This window comes from Sturnira hondurensis, unplaced genomic scaffold (assembly GCF_014824575.4).
Source record: "Sturnira hondurensis isolate 20B ecotype Veracruz unplaced genomic scaffold, ASM1482457v3 Scaffold0021354, whole genome shotgun sequence".
NCBI lineage: Eukaryota > Metazoa > Chordata > Mammalia > Chiroptera > Phyllostomidae > Sturnira > Sturnira hondurensis.
In genome coordinates, this window is record NW_028093985.1 from 22011266 (window position 1) to 22037981 (window position 26716).

Sequence of the window (26716 nt, forward strand, 5' to 3'; positions counted from 1 at the left end):
TACATACAAAGGAGCTCCCATAAAACTAGGCTGATTTCTCAACAGAATCTTTAAATCTAAAAGAGAGAAAACTGAAGAAATTCATCACCACTAAACGTGTATTACAAGAAATGTTACAGGAACTTCTTTAAGAAAAAAAAGATAAAAATTTTAAATAAAATGGCAATCACTATATATCTATCAATAACTGCTTTAAATGGAAATGGACTGAATGTTCCAGTCAAAAGACATAGGGCAGCTATATGGAGACAAAAATAAGACCCTTACGTATGCTGCCTATAAGAGACCCACTTCAGGTAGAAAGACGCTCACAATGACTGAATGTAAACAGATGGAAAATGGTAGTCCATGCAAATGGAAATGAAAAAAAAAAGCTGGGTTAGCAGTACTTATATCAAACAAAGTAGACTTTAAAAATAAAGGCTATAAAAAGAGACAAAAAGAACATTTCATTTACAATAGCCAAGGTATGGAAACAACCTAAGTATTCATCAATAAACAACTGGATAAAGAAGATGAGGGACATATGAAAAACAGAATATTAACCATAAAAAAGAATGAAATCTTACCATTTGCAACAACATGGATGGACCTAGAGGGTATTGTGCTAAATAAATCAGACAGAGAAAGACAAATACCATATAATTCCACTTATTATGTGGAACCTAAAAAATACCAAAATAAATAATAAAAACAGAAATAAACTCATAGATACAAAGAACAAACTGACAGCTGTCAGATGGGAACAAGGTTAGAGGGCTGGGAGAAAAAGGTGAAGAAATTAAGAAGTACCAACTAACAATTACAAAATAGTCATGAGTTTGAAAAATACAGCAAAGGGAATATAATATTATAATAACTATGTATGGTACCAGGTGGGTACTAAACTTATCAGGGGGACCACTTTGTAAGTTATATAAATGTCTAACCATTATGTTGTACACCTGATACTACTATAATATTGAGAATCAACTGTAATTTGGAAAAAATCTATTATAAACTCTGAAAACCATTGTTACTGCCTAGTATGGCCTCAAAAAGAAATCATACACTCAAAATTTTACTATTTTCCTTCCCTATTAGGCAGGTTAACAGTTCTTAAAACACACATGTACACATGCTCACATCTACACAGGAACTGTACTGTTCACAGCTGCTGCCTATTCTTTTAAAAACATGTTGAAAATTCTGTTAATGTTCTGTACAAATAAGACTTAAAGAGTATATTATTTCTTCATATATTATTTCCAGTTTTTCTTTGATGAGCAAATGCACATAAATTTCCACTGCTTTAGATTAATCCCTAAAAGTACAATTATTAGATAAAATATATCTGTTTCAAGATTCAGTTATACATAATCAAATTTATCTCCTATACTTTCAAAACACATGTTTCTAATAATTTCATAAGTATCTACTTACTTCAATATCTGGGCATCATACCTACTTTTAAAATAGTAGCTTTCATAATGAAAACTCACCTCTTCTGATCCACTATTAGATGAAGCTTGATGCTGCTGCTGCTGCTGCTGCTGCTGCTGCTGCTGCTGCTTCTTGAGCATTGCAGATCTCTGAACAGCCAAAATACTAGGGCTAGATTTCCAAAACTAAAATAGAAATAAGAATGAGTGAAGGTTCAAATTTTGCAAAAACTGAAGAGGAATTTAAGAGTTTTTTTTATTGAAAAGCAGCATCAACGTTTTCACTGCCTCCAACTAATAAATTAAGACCATCTTCCTTACTTACATTATATGTAATATTAGTGCAATATAATTAATATGTTGAGCTTTACTTATATACAAAAAAATTATGCAAGATTCATAGACAATATTAACCAACATGTCCTTTGGTGTTGTAACTTTCAAAAACAAAGTGGTAATTAATGAGACACCAGTGTTACTCAAAGTGATTTCCTATTCTTTTTACCTGGTGTGAAGTGACCATGAAGAACTTAATCAGAATGCAAATCAACTATATTACTAAGTACCTTTTTTGGTAGCAATATTTTCTCAATGAAGAAAGTTATGCATTGTCTTATATTCTGGTGCAAGCATCCTACGACTGGTACTCCGATCCAAGCATCTTAAGATTGGTACTCTAAGCAACACTACTTTATGCTATTATGAAGTATAGAAAAGTTTTATTAAATCTTGTAGTAGCTTTGACAAACCAAATGTCCCTTAGCCTATTCTACCAAGTGTCTTCAATGAAGCAGAGTTTCTTGCTACTAGCAATAAAATGTCTCCTTGAAGATCTTGAAAGTAGAGATCAGACACTTGCAGGATTAACAAAAATATCTCACAAAGTCTTGACAGTGAGTACTTATGAAACTCAATTTCCACCTCAGAAAGAGGTTGAAAAGATTTTGTGTATGATTTTGTATTTGCTGTTTCATAGTTACAAATCCTCTTCCGAGCCAATTATTCTACAGATATTTAACCACAATTGCAAATCACTGAAAGTAAATTTTAATGTTTAAAATTAATGTTTTCTAAAAGCTCTATTAAGAGTGGTGTAAGTCAGTGTTATAAATCTACCTTGCACTAGATACTTTATTTATTACCTCAGCTCCATCAACTTTTGGTGGTTTTGCTTGAACTTTGTTTTCTCGGGATGTGTCTGACTCAGACTCTGACTGACTGCCCGATTCAGATCCAGAGTCAGAGTCACTGCTACCTGACTGGCTACTGCTCCCATCACTAGTGCTTCCAGAACTTGAACCAGATCCAGAGCCTGAAGCTGACCCAGAATCATCATCCGACTGGCTGCAATTTAAAAGAAAACATATTTCAAACAAATTTCATTAGGAATTTAATCTTTCTTAAAAAGTCAGCTGACAGCCCCAAATCATTAAACTTTATCTCATATTTCAAGTTTCTATAGCCAAACAAATAGAAAAAGGAATTAATGGTAATCTATAGTAGTAACTGACAGGGTTAATAGATTTTGTAGTTTGGGTCAAAATATAAGCAATCAGATCATAATTTGTCTTACAAGATAATGAGCATATTCTATTAAGTACAGAATCCTGGGCTAAAAATTTGGAAAGTTTAAGCCAAGGATAGCCTTAAAAGGCTAGTTAGCTGTAGTAAATATAGACATGTGAAAAAAAAGTTAAAAAATGTGTTGAAAATTCTCATAGCAACAGGTAGAAAAGAAAGTTGTAGTTTCTACTTATTTTCAAGTTTGTAACTACAGTTTATCATTCCAGGGAAGTGTGACTTATTATAATTAGGATATGATAAAATACAATATACTAAAAAATAAAAGTAATTGCTTCTCTGAGAAAATCACTGACGCTGTCATGATTCCACAGTAATACATCTGAAATATTAGCAAATTCTCACAACTTGCCTAACAGCTATACACACACGAGAAAGCAACTAACAGTAAATTGAGAAACTATCATTTTCCCAATTACTAATTTTCAGTCAGGGGAAGCCTAGATATGTTCTGAACTAAACAAATGATTGTGTAAATTATTATCCCCAAGGCTATTCGTTCGCATGGTGTTGACAGCTGAATTGTTGAAAACCAGGGACTAAAATTTCTGATACACATGGTAGGCAGCTTTTTATGTGATTTCATCTGGCTTTATGAGAAACAACAGGTAATGCAGTTTAGCTACAGAGAAACTCATGTTTTCTGCTGTAGTTTTCAGAAAAACCACCAGATGGAGGTATTACTCTATGAAAACCAACTTCAATATTAAAATCAATTCCTTTCTAAAAGTCATTTCTCCTGTTTAACAGCAAGGAATTAATAGTTTCTACGTGGAAACACAGGCATAAAAGTTTGCAAGACTTTTGATTCCAAAAGTGAGATATAAATTAAAATACAAACATATATGCTTAAATGCAAACAAATAAATTTTTAAAAATCGAGTGGAACATTTTTCTTCATAGAAACAGTAAACAAAAATTTGCTTCCTAAGGACTATGATATAAAAATTATTTTTGCCACAATTTCTACCGACTGGTCATAATGGTTCTGATGTTCAAAAACAGCATAGTGCCCTTTAATTAAATAAACAAACAACAAAAAATTTTCCATATTTTACTTGGATCCCTTGAGAGAAATTTCAACAAGAATACTAGAGAAGGTATTTTTCCTTACATACAATTTCCTTTCTCCTTTAACCTGACAGATAAAGAGACATCTACTTACTCAATAAACTTAACTAAGAACTACCATGTTAGGCACTGGGAAGACTGAGATAAGATAGTCCTTAAAATTAAAAGAACTTCTAGCCTGGTATGGAGAGATGGTCATGTCAACCAATAAACACCTTTCTGTGCTGTAAATGCCCTTATGTGCTATACTGAAGATAATGGATCCAGGTGTATGGGGAGCACTGAAGATACAATCCAGTTTGGTACAGTAAGAGTGAAACATTTAGAAGAAGGCAGAGTTGAACTAATTCTTTAGGAAAGAGTAACTAAGCAGAGATGTATCACTTTATTTGCTTTTAAGCTCCTTGTAGGTCCTGTTTATTTTTTTCCAGAGTCTCTACCACAGTAACTTCTACAGGTGGCTACTCAACAAATGTTTGAAAAGTGAATAAGTGAACATGGGGGGCAATCATGGATCTATCTTCTTAATTACACCCTGATTAGCCATTCAATATGGACAACTAAGTCAAAATTCCTAGTTAGTGGGCATAGTTCTGGCTGGAGATAAAGGCAAGCAACCTGAACCTAGGCTACTGTAATGGTATAGGTTTATTATTAGAATGTCTTTACTTTAGATATGGTAAATATAAAGTATATATTTTATTTAGTTCTTAGTAGGAATGAGAATAGGAATATCAAATATGTAGTCGCAGAATGATTTCCAGGATACAGTTAGAACCCCCCCCACCACAAAACAGTGTTTATAGTTAGTTTCCTTTGTATAAGGTAAAAAACATTTGTACATATTTGCTTATACTTAAAAAAAACAACAACACAAGAATGGTAGCATAAACCAACAATTAAGATAAAAATGACTATGTACAGAAGGAGGGAGGGAATGAAGTAGAAAGAACATGGATTGAAATAAGTCATGAGCTTTTGAATCATGTCATTGTTTTACATTAATTCATTTTTTTAAATTCTTAAAAATTGAAAGAAAAATATATACAGGTTGGGGGAGCAAAGATCTATATTCAAACAAAACTGCACTAAAATAGGTGAAAAGTCTTTTCCTAATAAAGTAATTATATTTCAGCCCATCATGCAAATGCTCTCTCTAGAATAAAAATCTGATCATGGTGTAGCTTTCTTTTATATATCTGAAGTGTTTCTGTAACAAAGTTCAAACACCTATGAAGGTATTCAAGAATTCCTCTCGGACAGTTTCCTACTTAAAGCCTTAGTTCTAGCAGGGGCAAACTACTTATAATTCTGAGAGCAAGTTTCTCTTTCCACTTCCTGCTTTTGCAAAATTATTTCTCTCCCCACCCAACTATATAATTCCTACCTGAGTCTCACTTCACAGGTACTTCTACAATATATATCTCCTGACTCCATTCTCAATCCAACATTAAATCAGGTATCCTTTAGCACTCCTGAATCATCCTATCCATACTGCTATCTACACATACTACATGGTGAGAACACCATGTAGTAATCACTGTAATTTTGTTTTCTTTTGTTTTATTGGTATTCTATACCTTTGATATTCTACCATGTTTCTAAAGCATTGGAATTTCACTTGTTGCCCTCTGTATACTGAGCACTAAAGAACTCCATATATGTTTGATGGGTGTGTGGATATATATAAAAACAAATAAAAGATACAGGAATTCTGTCCAAAAGGTATACAGCCACATAATATGAAAAGTAGAGACATATACTAAAGATACAACATACAAGAAACATTGTACATAGGACAATGACACCTCAGTCCCCTTCAAAGTAGGCACGTTGGGACCTCTCCCAGTTCTCCCAATCACCATCAGCTGCCCTATTGTATTTTCCGGAGTTTAACTGATGGTCTGAAATCTCTTCCCTTTCAAAGGCGATTTTAGTTTTGGGAAAAGCCAGAAGTCACAGGGCGCCAAATCTGGGCTGTAGTAGAGCTGAGTCACCTGGGTGATGTGGCACCCCATAACTCTGGCTTTTCCCAAACTAAAATCATCTTTGAATGGGAAAAGGTTTCAGACTGTTGAAGAGACTCAAGGAAATACAACAAGGCAGCTGACAGTGACTCCAACATTGAATTTTGCAGTGTTTTGAATAGTGGAAGAGATACTGGGAGAATTGTGTGAGATCCCAAGGTGCCTACTTGAAGGGGATTGGAGGCATCACTGTCCTATGTACACTGTTTCTTGTATCATGTATCTTCTTCAACGAACGTTTCTATTTTTAATATTACATGCCTGGATACTTTGTGTGTGTGTGTGTGTGTGTGTGTGTACAGAAAAAGAGGTGCCTAACTGCTAGTTGCCAACTCAGCATGCCATCTTCCTTTTTTAATAACATAAATCCCAATATTATGGTCACTCAGTATAAAAGTCTATAGCACAAACTCCCTGCAACTAAGTGTGGCTATTAGCTTAAGTTCTGACAAATAAGATACAAGCAGAATAAGTTGTACTTCCCAGAGTGTTCAATGGGGGTTAAGCTAGAAGGTACTCCTTTTTGCTATTCTGATTTGCCTTCAAAGTTTGCAACTGACTGAAAAAAAAAAAAAAAAGCTGAAAAAAGTGCTCAAAATTTACATCTGCACAGGTTCTTATAGAGGCAATACTTTCCCTCCAATGTTCCCATGGTTATTACATGCCATTGTTCTTAAAGATTTAAGTGACCAGAAAAAAAATTAACTTTCTGTTCAGTAGAACATGTAATCCATTTAAAAAAATTTAAGTTAAAATTTTAGGTACTTTATAATGCAGTTATTGTCATAAGTTCCATATAACTAAACTGTTACAATTCTTTATCTATGGATTAGATTACAGAAATGCTTCTCAAACTCTAACCAACATCAAAATCACCATCCTTCTTCATTTTTTAAATTGAATACACCTGGGCTCCATTCTCTATACCTGTGAAGCCAGCAGCCCTATGGCTGATCTTGAGGGTTTTAATGGCTTACTTTTGTTCTTAGGATAAAATGACTAAAATCTGATCTCTGCCTACCTCTCTAATTTCACCTTGAAGCCACTCCTCTGTCTGTATCTGCACCCCAGCCTGACTTCCTCTAGCTCTTGAATTTGCCGTGTGTTCTAACTTCACAGCCTTGGTACAAAACAGTTCTCTGGATCTGGAAAGCTTGTTAACCGCCACCCCACCTCTTCCCCTCATACTCCTATTCTATTCATCCTTCACTTCTTGAATGGAGCTTTTCCTAGACTTCCACTCCCAGACTATTAAAGACACCTACCAGGATGTCTGGCACTTAGTATCTACTTCACATAAGCTAGTATGAATGCAAGAGTGTTTTATTTAACAACTGTATCCCTACTTTCTAGCACTTTACACGACAGACTCGGAAAATACAAGTATACATTATTTGTGAATTAATAAATGGTTCGTACTACTTACTCTCTGCTTTTTTGTTTATTTATAAACATCATAAGCCTAAGTCCTTCACACAAATGTTCTTGTTCTTTCCTCCTGGTTTCTCTGCCTCTATACTTTTCTTCTTTTGTTTTTTCCCCTCAAAGTCATCTAATTTTAAATCTTGGAGCGAGGGGAGCAACAGTAAGAAGCTTCTTTTAAAGAATCAGAAAGCTGAAAACACTGGGTCCACTTACCACATGGTCAGGACTGTCTATTAGTAAGTAGCACTGATTCCTTTAAATAATGTGCATGATCTCCAATTCACCTGTTGTCCCCCACCTCCCCTACCCCCAAGGTCTTATACCCGGACAGCTCCACTCAATTATGTTACCTGCTTGGCTCTTATGGCCCTTTCTCTCATTTATACACCAGTTAAGACAAAATTTAAAATAGCTCTTCACAGGCTTCAAAATAGTTTCATAGTCTATTCCGTTTTATCCTCACAGCAACAAAAATGCTTTGTAGGCATATACTGGGAGTTTTTCTAGACCCTTTGTAGAGAAAAGCAACCCTTCCAGGGTTCCAGCTTTAAGGACACACAATTCTGCAGTCAAATACTTAATTCTGCCCTGGCTGGTGTAGCTCAGTGGATTGAGCGCGGGCCTGCGAACCACACGATCGTGGTTCAATTCCCAGTCAGGGCACATGCCTGGGTTGCAGGGCAGTTTCCAGCCGAGGACTCGCGAGAGGAAACTATACATTGATACTTCTCTCCTTCTCTCCTTCCTTTCCCCTCTAAAAAAAGGAATAAATAAAATCTTTAAAAAAAATACTTAATTCCAATCCCAATCCCAACCCGTCATGGGGCCTATATTCCTCCAAATATCCCCTGTGTTATCATGTTTGCTCAGAGCTTATTGCTCTGACTTTGGGATATCTTTTGTTCCTGGCATGTGTAAAGAAAGCTGTCCCTCAAGTTCAGCCATGCACCTATCCTTTTTTCCCCTTTGCTCTATTTTACTTGGCATTTTCATATGTTTATATGTAGAAAGGAGTCTATATTAGTTCAGCCCAACATATGGCAGAATAGCAACCTCTGTTTTCTGTACCCAACTCACCTTTGAGCTAAAAAAAACACCCAAAAAACAAAAAACAAAAAACCCCACTAAGACCTGTACTGGATATATTGAGAGAATGATGTACTCTCAATATAGAAAGATACTTTTATATTACAAGTATTCTTTGCTCTATTATCACAGGAATTGGAAACTAGTCTGCAACAGAACATAAAGGAAGAATGAATAAAATAATGAATGACCTTCTAAGAAAATGGTAGCAATGGGCAGGTGCTTTCCTTACCAGCGGATCACCAACAGGAAAAAAACTGGCCCTGACTAACCTTGGAATAGATAAAAAGTAGTCAAGAAAATGATATTAGGGTTGGTATAAAAGTACTGAAAAGAAATGAAAAGAACACCTCAAAACAGTAGCACTAAAGAAAAAAATACTGCATATTTAAACCTATGTAAATTAGTCTACTTGTCAGATCAATGATTTCTCATTTTAATTCTTATAAATAATGTGTTCGTTTACTTACTTCTTTTGTCCCTAGAAAGATTTTCTTTCTAGTTCATGCCATTTCCAGAATACTTTTTTATTTTTTTAAACAAGTGGATGGATTAAGACTGGGAAGAAGAGGGAGGGATGCTATAGCATATATTAGTAGAAGGTAAACTGATTTTCCACAGAAATATAATAGAAAATTAGTGCTGTGTGCCTGAAAAATATACTCACTAATACATACACAATCAAAGAATTGTATTTACTAAAGAACAAGCATGCTGCATTAAATTCTCATTTAATGCCTTGTTCCCTTCCCCCTTAACTACTGAAGTGTCAATGCCATCAAAAAGAACTTCCTGGGGGAGTTTTTGAAAGATTTTAAAAAAACTTTACTGCTGACACTATTACAGATATCCCCCATGCCCCCAGCCCTCCTTTTCCCTCTTCCAAGCACCGCCCCCCTCCTGTATTCACCACTTTATTGTCTGTATCCATGGGCTTTGCACATATGTTCCTTGGCTAATTTCTTCCAGTTCCCCCGACACGCACTCCCTCCCCTGGGAATATTTTTTAATAAAACACTTGTGTAGAAAATTCAGAGCTCATCTGATGGTGTTCTGAAGTTCAACCCTGACTAGCATTCTTAGCCCTTTCTTCTCAGTGTAATTGTATTTATACCCATACAACCATGAGTCTCAGGTTTATGCCACACGGAAATAATAAACATAATTAAGGATCACTGTGAAGATTAAAAGATGTAAAGTATACTGTCTGAAATGCAGGCCTTAAACATTGATACCTATTAGAAATTTTTTTGAACATTTTTTTTCATGAGTTTGAGATCAGAATCATTACATCAAAGTTTAGCTTAAGTGTTTTTTGGACTGCCTTAAGTATAAATACATAAAATGTTTACGAATAAACCCTACACAACCCTGGTCAGGTGACCTGGCTGAAGCATCACCCCATACACTATAAGGATGCAGGTTTGATTTCCTGCCAGAGAATATACCTAAGTTGCAGGTTCAATCCCCAGTCAGGGCACATATGGGAGGCAACTAATCAATGTTTCTCTCTCTTCCCCTTCCTCTCTAAAATCAATAAAAGCATATCCTTGGGTAAGGATTAAAAACAAAAACCCTATAAATATACTGAAGTTTCAAAACAAATTTTAATGAAAAAATAAAGACAAGGTAATTACTACCTGGTGCTCTGTGCCAGACATTGGGTTTTCCTTAATTCTTTCATTTTTATACAATAAATAAACAAACAGAGGTCCACAGAAGGCTTAGTGAAGAAAACAAATACCAATACCATAAGTGTACAAATTATTAGCACATACGAAGAACTGAAGGAAAATTCAGAAAAATGAAAGCCCCTAGTTTTTAGCATGACAGGATTAATTTATTTTGAAATAAGATTCCTTTAAGCTTGTACTACACACACACACACACGCACACACACACATGTTGTCTACTTGCCCCTCCCCACTCATCCAGTATCCATCATTTGCTTTCTATTAATACATAACTGTCCCTTAGGTTTTCAGTGGCATCCATCCATCCAGCTATAGATTTCCCAGAATCTCTTTTAGCTAGGTATGGTCATGTTAATGGAATCTGGCCAATGAAAGATGGCTAGAAGTGATGTGGAATTTCAACGTTGATAGCCTTGAAAAGGAAGTGGCTTGCCTTAAATCCTCCACATTCCCATATTCTTCCTACTGGAATAACAACTACTAGAGCAAATAGAAGCCATATGTTAAAGATAATATAGCTGTCCCACTAGCCACAGTACCTGGATAACCTCATGTATTAGAGCTCACTTCCCTGAAACTGAAAACTAACTGTATTTGAGCCCAAGTGATTTTGAGATCTCTAATATACAGGGTGGGGAAAAAGTAGATTTACAGTTGTTTGTATGGAAAATATTACAGCAATCAATGAGGAATAATACAAGAATAAACTGTTTTGCATTCTTACAACTGTAAACCTACTTTTGCCCCACCCTATATATAGCACCTTAAGTGATTCTCTAATACACTACGTCCCTGTAATAAAAATTTTTGAAAGAACAAGTTTTGTACATATATTATTTGAAATCATTTGCTCATCTCTTCAATTGAACAAGTACTATGCAAGAATTTCTAGTAGGAACAAAGTGCTGCAGCAAAAGTAAAATTTTGAGAATCAACAATACATAAAGATGGATCAATTACTGATCAATAGATGGATGAACTGGGGTTGGATATAAAACAAGAGCAAAGCTTTATGGAAGGAGTGATTTTTGGTGTAGCCCATAGTTTTCCCTCCAGAGAACATTCTTCTCAGAAGCAACTGATAAAGCTTCCTACTCTCTACTAAAAAACACCATACCCTTTGTGTAACCTTCTCCAATTTCTCCATGCCCAGATCACTGTTCCATCCCATGTGCTCATAATATTTTGTTGATTCTATTAACAATTCCCTCACCATATTACAATTATTTTTATACTGGTATCTCTCCTCTTACTACACCCTGGAATTCATTAAGTCAGGGCCTTTATTTTAGTTATTTTTATAGAACATAATCTACTTTAACAAAACCAGAAAAACAATATGGAAATTAATAAGCATTGAGTAAATAATTACAACTTAAAAAGTAATTAATGGCCAAAGGCAATCGCTTTCAAATTTTTTGGACTATGACTTATATAATGTACATTTTTAGATTATGATGCAGTATACATGGTTGTGTGAATATGTAAACCTAATAAAAGCTGAATGAAATAATACTCCATAAGAATAGTGTATTTTCTTTTCCTTTTTTTTAGTTCTCACCCAAAGACACTTTTTTAAAAAATTGCTTTTATAGAGAGAGGAAGAGAGAGAGAGAAACATAGGTGTGAGAGAGAAACATCCACTAGTTGCCTCCCATATGCGCTTGGACAACAATCACATGCGCCTGGACCTTGGATCGCTGATGCCCAGACCCGGGATCCAACCTGCAACCTAGGTATGTGCACCCTGATAGGAAATCGATCAAACTCATACTAAACCTTTGCTTATGGGATGATACTCTAGCCAACTGAGCCACACCAGCCAGAGCAAGAGGTACATTTTCTATTCTAGTTTACATTATTTGTTTCAATTAAAAAATATCTGATCATGATCCTATAATGTATTACAACTCACTGTTTAAAATATATTAGCCTAGAACAAATCATTTAGAAAATGAGAAGGGTTCAGTTTGCTAGATGATGCCTAGATCAGATCACCTTGAAATTCTATAAAATTATATTAAAATTTGTTATCCATTTTGTCTTTAACTGCAAACTGTAAAGTGACTACTAAAGATCTGAGAAAAACCCAGAAAACATCTATCTACCTGAATGGTTCTGAAAACCAGTGAGTATCACTGCTTTTTAGGGACTGATAAACAAATATAAGTTTCTTTTAGTATTATAAATTACCAATCCGAGATAAAAATTCTATTACAAAGTAAACTTTCTTAAAGTACAGCATAATTCTATCATCTTAAAAGTCTCTAATTAAATAAATGAAAATAAAACTGCTACAAATATACACTAGGAAGGGTAGGTAACATTTAGTGTGACTGTTTAAGATTTAGTCATGTTACTTCCAAGGCAGTAAATTCAAGTATGTAGTAAGCACTCAAAATAAGCACTTGCTGTAGTAAGCACTCAAAATAAGATGTGAAATATGGGCTATATGCATATATACTTGAAAGTCACTAATAATAATTCCACAAAATACATTAAATTTGTTCTACTATCAGTAACATAATTCTCAAATTATATAATTTATAATTACAACACATAGGTTAAACTTGATGTTACTTTTTTTCTTCATTGATATTACCTACCACATGAAAGCCTAACACATGTATAAATTATATGATATTTCAAAATAATTTTTAAAAGAATTGAGTAGGAGGGGTTAATAGTAGGTAGAATTTAGAAAGTAAACTAGATTGGCCATAAGCTGAAATATGCTATGTTAAAGGTAGATGATTATGTATATGAGGGTTCATTTTACTGTTGTTACTACTTTTTGCACATGACTTAAATTATCTACAGTCTTAACTTGGCACAAATAAAATAAATGTCTACATTTACAAGTTGAATTTTAAAAAGACTGATTAATTTGCTTTAAAAATATTTATATGCTTTAAAAATTAATGAATACTGTCACACACATACAAACCCCCCACCCCCACAAGACTCCCAGTACTATGTACTTTACTTTCTAACAAAATTATCACAGTCTGCACATATCCTTGGGAGTGTGCTGCACATAAGAACAACCTCCATGCCCTGATTAGTGTGGCTTGGTGAGGTGTCATCAGTCACCAGTTTGATATCTGGTCAGGGCACATGCCAGGGTAGCAGGTTTGGTCCTAGCTGGGGCACCGTATAAGAGGCAACCAATCAATGTTTCTCTCTCACATTGATGTTTTTCTTCCTCTTTCTCCCTCCTTTTCCCTCTCTCTAAAATTAAATAAGCAAAATCTAAAAACAAAACAAAACAAAACAAAAACCCCCTCCATGCCTTGCCAAATGGCCCGGTTGGTGGAACATCACCCCGTACACCAAAAGGTTTGCAGGTTCAATCTCTGGTCAAGGCACATAACTAGGTTGAGGGTTTGATCCCAGGTCAGGGCACATATGGGAGGTAACCAATCAATGTCACTCATTAACATTCATGTTTCCCTTTCCTTCTCTCTTTCTCAGTCTCTCTCCCTCCCACATCCTCACTCCCTCCCTCCCACCTCTCTCCCCCTCTCTAAAATCAATAAACATACCCATAGGGTGATTTCAAAAAAACTCCCACTACTGTGAGTCACATAGCAAAATAAGTTAATCAATGTAGTAAGTATGACTGGGATAAGCTACTGTACTCTAGGCCAATCCTTCTGCATAAAATAGATGCTAAAACTGAAATAAAGAGATTGCATGTGTTTTTGGTATTCATGTACAGTTAGTTGTAATTCTTCTTATAAAATTTCCTTTCTCATCAAACTTTTATTAATATAATACAAAATTCAGTCACATAACTGGGAATACTGCAGTAGTTGTATCACATGGCAATAATCATATCATAATCTACCTCAAGGACAATAACAAGAATAGTCTTCTTGAGGGAATTTACACTGTAATCCCACTTCAGCAATGGCATCATTCCTTTATGTAAAAACTCTTAAGTATGGTATTTATTGCCTTCTAACATCATTTTGCCTGGGTATAAAAATACTTTTTGCCTAAGCCTGTCAAAATACCTCACCTTATAAAAGCTACATTGCCAGGACTTTTAATACACACAATATTTAAGATTGCCAGGGTTTTAAATTAAAATTTTTTTTAAACTTCATCCTGATACTGGGCTTGCTGTAGAAATCAACCATTTGTCTTATGATCAAGCTTCTCCGTCTTCTACACTTGAACTGCTGCAGACTGTATCTCTCTGTACCATATCCACCTGATGTTACAAATATTTAAGGCTTAGGTATCTTTCTTGACTATAAATTAGTAACAGGAATCTTAAATTTTATCATTTCAAGGATAATCTACCACATACTATAATTGTTCAATCATCTAAATCAGCAATTTTCAACCAGTGTGCCCCAAGATTTTTTAAAACCTGCAACACCTGACTATTTTAGTCAGAGAAACTGACCTCTTTTCCCTTAGGTTGTCAAATTAGAAAATGACAACAGTCAACACAATAGCTGAGATGAATGAGTAAAAAAATACCCTATTTTTTGGTCAGATCAGCAAAACATGTATTTTTTCATGTGCCACAGATTTCTAGTAATTAGTTTATGTGTACCATGAGATAAAAAAGGTTGAGAATTCCTATCTAAATTAAATAACTGTCTGAGGACACAGAATTTTGTTTATGAAAGCAGCAACAGGAGAGATGTAAACTAGCTAATGTGAATGGTTTGCATTAAGAAAAGAACTCCCCACTATTTGTGTGCCTTATGCCTCAACTCTGAGAGGCACTGTTGATAGTGAATCCCAGGTCCCAGAAACCAGTACTGTTTAGCCAAACTTTGAGCAGCTTCTGTATTTTAATCTCAATAATAATTAAATCTCACTTAATCTATGCACACTAAAGAAACTTCTGAATGCAGTTTAACATTTATTTAAAGTTGACTTTTTGAGTAAGCAGTAACTTCACATTATAGTGGCATAATATACTCTTAAATACAAACAGCAATGTTCTCAGTTATTCAGTAGAACTTGATTATGGAACAATAGATCCCTAAAGTCTTTCCCTAAAACCAGTGCTTCTGAGCAGTCCATTCACACAGGTAATACACTCCTGTGGGTATCTCTCAATACATGTAGCATTTATTCAGGTATGCTTTCTTTTTCTTCTTTCCCCACCTGGGAGTAAACCATACAACAACTTCAGCATAACACTGAATAAACCTCAGGGAAAGGAACTGCAAAGGTAGGACGTCCAACACATTCTCTTTATTAGGGAACTTCTACTTCTTTATTGGGGGACTATGACCTCTTTAAAAACCTTCCTCTTCATCAATCTTCTAAATACATACCACTTGTTCTTCCTTTCTTTACAAACTGTATCATTTCTCATCATTTTTAAGATTACAAAAGTTAAAGAGCTCATATATAGCTTCCCATACATAGCTCATTACATTACTCCAGGAATGTAATTACTGGAGCCCAATCTGATTTTCTTTCACCTCACCTGCATACTATATGACCCCATAAATTTGAATATACTTTCTTGATTGTATATGTAAACCAGCTATTCCATTATCACCTCTAGATCATAATAATCTTTCTTCAAGTTAATTTATAATTTTAAAACAAGGCAAGATACTAAATGATTCCAGGTGATAGCTTTATACACATGCACAAGAATTTAATATGCATACAAATCTCATGGGAATCTTGTTAAAATGAAAACTGTGTCTCAGCAGACCTGGTACACACAGGAGAACTTTTAGGGTAAAGGAATCTTTCTATACAGTACTGGGGTGACGGATAAATGATTCTATATATTTGTCAAAACCCATAAAACTAATTGCATAAAATAAATGCAACATACTACATGCAAGCTAAAAAAAAATCCAGCAGTGTGACTGAGGATCCCAGGATGGAAGACTGTAAGTGATTAACAAATAAATCTAACTTCCTTACATATTTATGATACAACCATAATGAAAGGGGAAAACAGGGAAGAATGTAAGCTAACCTGGGTAACTTGGGAAAAAAGTTTTTTGACTAGAAACTGTAAGTCTAAGTATAACAGCAACTGTGCACTGTACATAAACATTATATTCTAGTTGGTAAATTCTCACACTATTGCCTAAAAATTCTGAAACTGCTTAACTTATATACTGAGGTTGAAATGCATGGATGGTGAGAGAGAGCTTTCCTTCCGTTGGAGATGGAAGTTATAAAAGAGCAAGAAAAAGGTTAGGATAAATCCTAACCTTTTAGAACAGGATTAGAATTGGAGACATCTATACCAACTCATGTTTACCTTATACAGATAGATGGACAGATACAGAATCAACTATAGATCTGTAGATATAGATAGTTCAGTATAGATACCTCCTATCACCTAGCTGTCTGGTTTATCTGCTCAAAGGGCCCAGAAGCAGTGACACCTGTATAGCAACAAACATAACCAGCACCCAACTTTTGGTTTCTAATACCCTTTTCTCCAACAAAAGGAGTGTTTTGTTGGAGAAATGATTAATTTTTTAAATCATTTCATCAGTGTTTTCTGGGAAAAGGAGTAATTCTAGGGCAAAAGGACAGTAGTAAAAAGATATCAGAAGCCAACTTGAGAAAGAGCTCCCAATGGGCAAGCCTAGAACAATGTGAACAACAAAATAAACAATTATTGGATTACAACCCAAAGTATAAAATACATATACACAAGTTCATGCTTATATAAATAAATGACTGAATAAATGGGGAAGAAATGACATCTGTACAGAAGAGTTCCACTTAATATATGTAGATATCCCCTCATAACAGATGATGATAACAATTCTCACTTCTACCCCCACCCACTTGAGAGTAGGCTAAACAGAGTGACATGCTTCAAAAAGGGAATACAGTATGGAAAGGGGAAAACAATAACTACAGTGGAAAAAATCTGGCAACTACTACTTTGGCTAAGTAATGAAAAGTTAACATCATCAATAATGCCATGTAGATATTATACTGCCCATACAACATGACTAGAAGAGCACTTTTTTCTCTGATACTCTCTCTAAAAACTGAGAACCCTAGCTTATCCTAATAAGAACATTAGACAAATATCCAAATTAGGGGACATACTACAGGATACCTGGCCAGTACTTCTCAAGACTGACAAGGAAGTCAGAGAATACTTAGAAACTCTCCCAGATCAGAGGACACTGGAGAGAGTTGACAATTAAATACAACATGGTACTCTGATTAAATCCTGGAAAAGAAAAGAGCAAATCAATGAAAAAACCAATGAATCCCAAGTTAAGCCTAGAATTTAGTTAACGGTTTTTTCAAACAGATTTTTAAATATGGCTACAAATTTGGTTTCCCCTCTGGCAAATGAGAATCATCAATACTGCAACATAACAGGAGTTTTGTGAAGGTGAAATGTGAGAAATTCATGTAATGCACAGTATACTGTATGTATTATGCCTGGCTCAAAGTAAGACCTCAGTAATTACCGGTTGCCGTTATTATTGTTTCTTGAGAAAGGATACATACCCAGCCTCTTGCTGGCATGGCCTATGATACTGTTTTTTTATGGGGTTCCCAGAAAATAAAAAGCATGTACAATAAAAGCATCAATAACAACAATAAAAGAAAATGTGGCAAGGTGCTTAATGACTTCAGGCAAAAAGCTTCATATATATGCATATAAATTTAATATGAAAAGAAATCACTTGGGAATCCATTGAAAAAGATTCTGATCTGGTTGGTCTGAAGTAGGGCCCAAGGCTGTATATTTCAAATAAGCTCCTAAGTGATGCCAATGCTGCTGGTCCAAGAACAACTGGAGCTGCAATTATTGTATTTCTGTATGTTTTTAAATTTTTCATAACAAATGTAAAACAAAATGTTTTCTCCATCAATTCTTTATCTTTTGACAACAAGGAAATACCCTTATTTTTAAACACAGAACTGCAACCACTTAGGCAACATTAAAATGAGGCAACTACACATTAATGTTTGTCCACATTATCTCATGCCTATGGAGATAAAAGTAATGTCTTTGAGAGTCAAGTCATATACACTTTTCTTATCCATACCAATTGAAAGTCTGAATACTCTACAGACCCAGATTAACCACAATCCTAGGAAACCCTGTGAAATTTTTAATTTAGTAAGTTCTATTTTGAGAGAGAGTAACCTATTACTTAAGCTCCTGCTTAACAGTTTGAGTTTTAAAAGCCTAAGAAATGATGTTAGAAGATGATCTTAGATTCAGGAGCATATAAAGATATTTGAAGAAATAAAAAATTAACATGGAGAGATGCAGAAAGCACACACTCAACTGACAAGCAGAAATTAACAAAACATCAGATGAAAAAGAGTCACACTTTCCTGCAAATAACATCACAGGAAATTTTAAAAATTAGTTTTCTTATTTCAATGATTTCTAGCCATTCTACCTTTGAAATTTCACATTTTCCTATCTTTCTCAAACTGTTTCTTGGCACAAGTTTTTGAAATTAAAGAATGAACATTTTTTTTAAATACTCTGAGGTAACTGCAAAGCAAGCTCAGGAAACATGTTAACTGGCACTGCACCTTTAAAAATTGTTCAAATTCATTTAGTGAAAGAAACTGATTCTGAGGGCAAGAAATCTTTCTAGTATGTGTATACACAAATGCAGCATTTCCAAAATTGGTGCACCATAGTAACATTCAATATAAAACTGTATCACAGAGCAAATGTAATATATCCAAGTTTGAAACAGTTAGATGGTGAAAAATGTATCCTTTGTTCAATTTAACTTTGACTTGGTGTTCCTTAAACTTAACATGTCATTTAGACTGTTGGGCTTCTCAAAGCCATTACAAAATCTTAAAGGTTGAATTTCCATAAAGGAGATTATCATTTAGAACATCTCCATTGATCCTATTTCCTACTAACTGCCTAACCTAAATTACTTTAAAAGTCGAGATCTAAAGATTCTTGAAGTCTAAAACAATAATTAAAGTATTCTATATAAGCTTATATATATATTCTATATATATATAAGCTTATATATTTTATATAACCAAGGAGATGTAAGCACAATATTAGTATTCCTCTAAGTAAATATAAAGTTTACACACACATACTTAAAACATATATATATATAAATATACTAAATCAAGCATTGTTAATACCATAAAAGGTTGTAATGAAATAAAATAAAAAGAATTCTAAGAATCAGGCCTTGGCTGGTGTAACTCAGTGGATTGAGCGCGGGCCTGCAGACCACATGATCGCGGTTTGATTCCCAGTCAGGGCACATGCCTGGGTTGCAGGCCAGCTCCCAGCAGGGGACTCATGAGAGGCAACCATACATTGATGTTTCACTCCCTCTCTCCTTCCCTTCCTCTCTAAAGATAAATAAATAAAATCTTAAAAAAAAAAGAATTCTAAGAGTCAGGTCAACAAATCTCAATTACCAGCTATACATTAATTCTAAATGACTAAGAACATTATCACACATCACCAACAAATTCTCTCACTCTATGAGAACTTTCAAGAGTGAAATATATAAAGTAATTACAGTTATTCAAATAAATTCTCAAATTTACATGGACAAACTTATATTATTGAAAATTTAATCTACAGGCAAACAGAGTTTCTTCTGAGTATTAAGCATGTATATCAGTCATTCAAAACTCAGCAAAACGTGGCCCTGGCTGGCGTAGCTCAGTGGATTGAGCGCGGGCCTGTGAACCAGACGATCACGGTTCAATTCCCAGTCAGGGCACATGCCTGGGTTGCAGGCTGGTTCCTTGCAGGCTAACTACCAGCAGGGAATGCACAAAAGGCAACCATACATTGATGTTTCTCTCCCTCTCTCCTTCCCCTCTAAAGATAAATAAATAAATAAAATCTTTAAAACAAAAAACAACAACAAAAAAAAAACTCAGCAAAACGTGACTACATATTTCTGGTCTTTACCCATAAATCTATTTCTGAATTACATCATTATTTAAGTTAACATAAAAATTAAAAACTGTCTAACTAGGATTAGAAAAATTTGGTTGCAAATAACAACATATATCCACACAGGTTGGAACTGATGCTTTCAAATCTTCCAATAGTATCTTTAGAAAACTTGAGTTCAATGATATAATAAACTTTATGCTGAGCTGACACTGGTGTACAGGTGCATCCTGACCCACATTTCTTAGTAAATAACTTTCTAAATTGACAGTTATAGCATGGCCAGAGACAATTTCCTGCATGTATTTTTCCTTTCTGTCAATTGTTAGAGAACTTTCTACATGGAAAGAATCACAATATTTTTTAGTGGAAAACTGATACCAACCTTAAATGCCAAATGGCCTTTCTTAATTCTATTTCATTTCATACACTTCCACAAAAAAAAAAATGAAGCAAAAATACATTTAAAAATTCTAGCCAACAAAAAGCAAATGTATAATGTATATGCTTTTTCCAAACAGAATATATTTCTTCACTTATCACTCTATATTAATATTCAGTTAGGATAACTTCTGTTTTTTTGCAAGAAAATTCCTATTCCTATTTTTAAAAAAACTAGATACAATCTCCCTTCTCTGTACTGCCTTGTTATGAAAGCCTGGGCAATGGTGGAGGCTGCGGGGGTGGGGCGGGGGCATAGGAACCTGAGAGTTCATAACAATGACAGCAGAGCAAAGGAAAAGGACAGCAAAACAGCAGTGAGGAAGAAAATGAAAGTAAGGTAGAAGCAGGTCTTCCTTCTGATAAACACCAAGGCAGTTTTAAGAACTAGATCACATTTCTCAGGACATAAAACTTGTTGTATGGGTGAAATAATGACTCAGAATAACTGGGGAATATGGTTTGCAATTATTTAAAGTAAGTATGCATTATAAAAGATTAACTAAATTAATTTTGTTTTTTTTTTACCTATACTATCAAATTTCACTTACTATTGTGCTTCCTTTTGTTTTAGATAAGGCAGAATATATAAAAATTACTTGAACAGATCAGAATATAATAGAAGATGATCTCTCGCTCTCAAGAATCCCTTTGCATGGTTCCTATGCTTCCTCTAGATATTTTTACCTATTAACTATCTCACTGCTCACTAATAATAAGTAAGACAATGTGGACAATGTAATTTTCCTACTCACTTACTATAGTCAATATACCTGCAGAGACTGAATCAAAGCTGAGATTCAGGTCTTGTTAGTTAGCCTCTCAACTCTGATGATTCTAGACTAACTGTTGTCTAAAACATTATTTTACTTTGTAAATAAGTGGTAAGATGAACTTCAAGGTCATTCACAGTAATGAAATTATTCAGAGAACTAGTTAGTACAAAGATGGGGTCGACTAAGGTTTTGTAACTCCTGAACCTGTACTTGTTCAACTAAACCATGCTGCTTTCCAGAACTGCTCCTTTTTCACTATGATGTTTTTATTATCCAGTCTGCCTGTAAAAGCTGATAAACTGAAGAATAGCCAGCATGGCTACAAACACAAACTGCCTCATTGTCTATGCAACGTTTTTTCTGAAACTCTCCAAAAAGTCAAAATGTTCCTGTTTCTTGTCTATCACTGTAATTAATGTTTCAGTTGTGTAGTATCCTGTTACATAAAATATGCCAATTATAATAAGCAAATATTGAGCACACATTATGAACTACTTTAAGCCCTTTATGTATAGCACCTCAATCCTTAACTTTAAATAATGTAAATAATACTGTAATCCCCACTTTATAAGTGCAAAAATAAAAGTCTCAGAAGTTAAATAATTTGCCCTTATTCACACAGCTAGTAAGTAGAACTGGGATAAGTAATCAAGCATTCTGATTCCAATGTCCATATTCCCAATCTGCACATATGACAGCTGTATAATAACTACATGGATTTTATTAGTAATGTGCAGATAACTCAAACTCTGAAGTCTACAAAAGAATTTAAGGACTTTGTATTTCAAAAGATTTTTTACATATTAAAATAGCTTACATAAACTGTATCTTCTTTGCAAAGACATTGCCCAAGTAAGAACCTTTAACTTGTGTATATATAATTAAAACTCGCATGTGAAAGAAAATGGGGGGGTGGGGGACGGTTTCTTCTGTAATACTTCTAACAAATGCCCAGATCAGCAATGTCTATAGTAACTTTCTGCAGTGATAGAAATGTTTTCTGTCTATACTGTCCATTGTGGTAGCCACTAGCCACAAGTGACTATTTAGCACTGGAAATGTGTCTAGTGTGAATGAGTAACTACATTTTGAATATCTTGTAATTTTAATTAAGTCAAATTTAAATAGCCACACATGGCTAGTGGCTGTTATATACTGGACAGTACAGGTAGAGAAGACAAAAATCCCAGAAAAAACGTGAGTATAGACATTCTTACTGCTTTCACTTGGAGAGACAATTCTAATGCCTCCTTTTTTACTTGTTCTACCTCTATTACCCCAAACAATATAAACAGCCAAAGAGATTTAAGACAATTTTCTATAAATTCTGCTTTGTGTATCTCAAAGGAAAAAAATAATTAAAATCTATATGATCAACAAAGCTTCATATATTAAAAACTTTTTACTTTCTGGATAGCTAAGAGAATCTGAACCTGAAAATTCTGTCACCTACCAGGAAAACTAAAAGAATTACAAAATTTTCAATTCTCTTCATAAATACTTGATAGTAAGTGCTTACCTTGATTCTCCACTACTGTTTCTAACACTTTCTTCATCACTATGTCCATTCATTGTAAATATCAACAAGTTTTGAAATGAAATATAAATCTTCTCAGTTTAAAAGATGAATATAAATACTGATTCCTTGAGTATCAAAAATTCAGACAAATTTTCTTCAACATTAACAGGTTTCCTGGGAGCCTTTTTTGATTCACCTAAAACACATATATATAAAGAAAAGTAAGAAAATTTCCTGACGAGAAAAAAATAGAAAGTTACAAAGCAATTAAACTAATCTATCTAAACCACAAGATCAGAGGGCATAAGGAAGGGGTAGGGGTCTTCGCTCAAAACACCTATGCTTCTATTAACTACATTCCTGACTACTTACTATCATTTAGCAGACCACTGCTTATTTTTGACAGAAGAAATTAAAATATTTGTGGAGTGATAAACCTTTTAGTCTAATTGCAACTGTGTAGATATAAACATATGTAATAGATAACTAAAGCAAAGACGTGGTATGTGACATATACATATACCCCAGGAATAGAAAAAGGGAGTCTTATTAAATACCTGGTCAAACAAATAAAGGGGGGAACGGTTACCCTTAATAGAGCACTAATACCTATCATCAGGAACTTCATATACTTGAGGGAAAATTCTGAAAATGCTCACATAAAACCAGAATAAAAGAGTATCATATAATCTGAAAAGGTATGGGTCAAAAAATAAGTAGGTTCTTTCCCAAGTAAACCGACAGTGGACTGAAAAATATTTATTCATTTTGGACTTGCAGAGATTCTATTTTTTTAAAAAAAGGTAACAAAATATATACTATGATTCGGGGCAAAAGAATCATGGCTCAAGACACAGCATTTCTACCTTTCAAGATACCAGCACAACACTGGAGAGTCACCTACAAGCCATCCACGAATAAACAAAGGAGATCTCTGGCAGGGGAGGGAGAGGAAGAAGCGGGGGAAGGAGACGTCAGATCCTTCCCCAGCCAGAAAGTACCGAGACAGCCGACTGAGAGCGGAGCTGTCCTTCGACCTCAGCAAAGACAATTCACTCCTACGATGATTTCCACTACACACACATACACACACACACCAAGGGGGGGGGGGGATAAACCGTTGCCAACTCAATCTAGATCAACCAAACTCTGCATCTAGATCAAGATTTTCATTCTCCAGAGACTACAGTCCGATACACTTTGGAAGAACTGGTTATCTAAAAAGTAACTATTCCTTGCAACATTGATTTCTGATGTTAACTATTCATCCTAACTAGTCAAAGAGCTTTACCATTAAAGTGTTAAAAATCTAGGCACTCTAACAAACTGCCTCTTTCCCGAGAAGGCCCTCTACGTAGAGAAAGTTCACTCCTCTTTTCGTTTCTTCCTTTTTACCTTCCTTTCGCCCCTCAAAATGGCTTTCTCTGAACATTGTAACTTCCTTTTTCCCCCTCATCTTCCTTCCCCGAGTAAGTCCTCTTTCTGAGACCCTTTCATAACCACAAGTTCTGAGGATGCAAGCACATGCACATCTCTCCAGCCTTGCAAACGTCTTAACAATGACTCTTCCCTAAGTCGTGAAACCTCTTCAATCCTCTTCGGTGTCCCGTGTTTTAACAGTTGCTCTGCTTCCGCTAAGTTTTCGAGCTAGTACTCGAAAGGAGAGCGAAAACCCTCCCTCCTCTCTCCACTGCAACTCTGCCGCTATCAGCCTCCCACCCTAAGCGAACCACCCCACCCCGCCCCCGCCCGCGGGCCTCCGAAAGCCTCAATCCTGGTCCCAGAGTCCCTCTTCCCGCCTCAAACTTCTCGCAGACCCGCCCCGCGCCCTCCCAGGCTCGCCTGGGCCACCGCCCCCTCCCCCTCCCCGCAGCTCCCCACGTGCAGGGAGCCCGGGTAGCTGTGAGACCCACGTACCAGCCAAAAGCTCAAAGCTTGAACCTCGCAGCTTTCCCCTCGTGGCCCCGCCAAGCCCGTACCGGGGAGGCCCGAGAGCCACCGCCAAGCTGCCTGTCCGTCCGGCCCGAGGATGCGCTTCGCGGCGCCGGCCTGCGCTCGCCACAAACACGCCCCCTGCGCGCCGAGCCCGTCCGCCGGCCGCCGCTGAGCCGCCCTGGCCTTCGCCCGGAGTCGAGCCGCTCGGCCGCCGCCCGGCCACCGCGCCACCTCCACCCACCGCCCGGCCGGTTCCCGTCTTCCCCACCACATCCTGACCCGCCCGCCGCCCCCTTTCTTACCGGCTAGCGTGCAAGATTCGCGGGGCGGAGGGAGACGACTCGGATCGGCGGCCTCCCCTGCGCCCGGCCCGCGGTCTCTTCAGCCGAGTGACTCCTCACGCTCCGGGTGCCTGGGGGTTAGCAGGAATCCGTGAAGGGGAGGGGGAAGGGGAAGGACGCTGAGGAAAAGGGGAAGCCCCGGCCGGCGGCACCAAGCGCGATCCCCTACGGAACTGATCCAACAATCAATTCATTACTGAAGCACCAACGGAGAGGGCAGCAAGATCGAGAAGTGATCAGCCGTCGTCGTCGCCCCAGCGGCCACGCGCGCGCTCCCGCCGCTTATCGGCTCCCAGCAGCCGCCATGACGCCGAGAGAACGAGCGCAACCGTCTCGGTCGTAGCCGCCTCCACCGCTACAGCCACCGAGGTCGCCGTCGCCTCCGCCTCCCGCGCGACGTAAGCTCCTCGGCTCACTCCCCTTCCCCACTCTGCGCGAGGCTGTCTGGCGGGCGAGCGGGAGCGAGCACGCCGAACCCCTCCACCTAGAACGCGGGCGGTGGGAGGGGTAGATTTGTGGAGTTGTTGGGCGTATGAAGAAAACGATTGGTACAGAAAACGGGCGGCGTGCGAGTGCGCGCACGCGCGCTGATGGGAGCGCGCACGCCCACTACGCGAAGGCTGCCGGACTCTGACCAAGGCTACGGGCCGCTGATCCTTGGTTGAGCACCCTCCCTTAGCGGCTCTGAGTTGAGTTCCGGGAAGTGGGAGCTGCAGGCTCGCTCCGTGCGGGTATGAACGTTAATCTGGACGGTTGCGCAAGGATCACGAGGCTGAGAGACTGAGAAGGAACGGGGACGCAGGGAGGTGGGGAGATGCTGAAGAATATGATGGGGTACGGGTAGCCGCGGAAGGGGCACACTGTATTAGTTGGAGGGGCCGAGTGAGGTCCTGTGGCCCAGACCTCGCCCGGGTCTGAGTGCCGTCATGAGGGGGTGGGGAGGGGCCTGCTGCGTCACACCAGGCAGCCTGGGAACCTAACTGTTGGGCAACTGTGGTCATCTCCCGCCTCTTACGCATATGTGACAAATAACAGAGGCTCCCTTGGGGGTTTAATGCTCCGTGTGGGCGGGGCAGCACCTGAGAGGAGAAAAATAGAGACCTACTTGTTGACATCCTGTGCCGCTTTTTGATTCAATTGTGGGCAGCGCAGGCCTGGTTCAGGAAAAACAAAACAAAACAAAACAGAAAAAGAAACTTTTACAACCTTTCTAGGTTCCTTGCCTGGAGAGCGGGGTGGAGCATGCGGTGCAGAATCGCAACAAAACAGCAATTCGAAGGACATTAGTAACTGTCTCAGTTTAAGGGACTGCAATTTAGTTGACAGTTTCTTTCATAACTGAGGCCTCAAAGTCCTTTAGAGGTGTCAAGGGAAATACTGTCTTTTCAATCCATAATGATGTCCTGCTTCACTCCTTTTGATATCATTTTTAATTAAAAATCTCTTACACTTCATTATTTTTCTGATCCATATAATCTTGAATCACTCTAAATTTTTGAAATTTTCT

The 26716-nt window shown here is 36.9% G+C and overlaps 1 protein-coding gene across 2 annotated transcripts in view; it reads right to left on the reverse strand.

The window, feature by feature from the left end:
* Positions 1-25704, reverse strand: part of CHD1 (chromodomain helicase DNA binding protein 1) — an 80992-nt gene extending 55288 nt beyond the window's left edge. The window contains exons 1-4 of one of the 2 annotated variants that reach the window (XM_037032406.1): positions 25171-25704; positions 22934-23129; positions 2564-2765; positions 1482-1607 (exon numbers count right to left, since the gene is read on the reverse strand). In XM_037032406.1, the coding sequence (XP_036888301.1) occupies positions 1482-1607; positions 2564-2765; positions 22934-22986 (381 nt within the window). In that variant the 5' untranslated portion in view covers positions 22987-23129; positions 25171-25704. The remainder of the gene's footprint in view (positions 1-1481; positions 1608-2563; positions 2766-22933; positions 23130-25170) is intronic. The other variant, XM_037032405.1, reaches the window with a different exon arrangement.
* Between the last annotated feature and the right edge of the window lie 1012 nt (positions 25705-26716).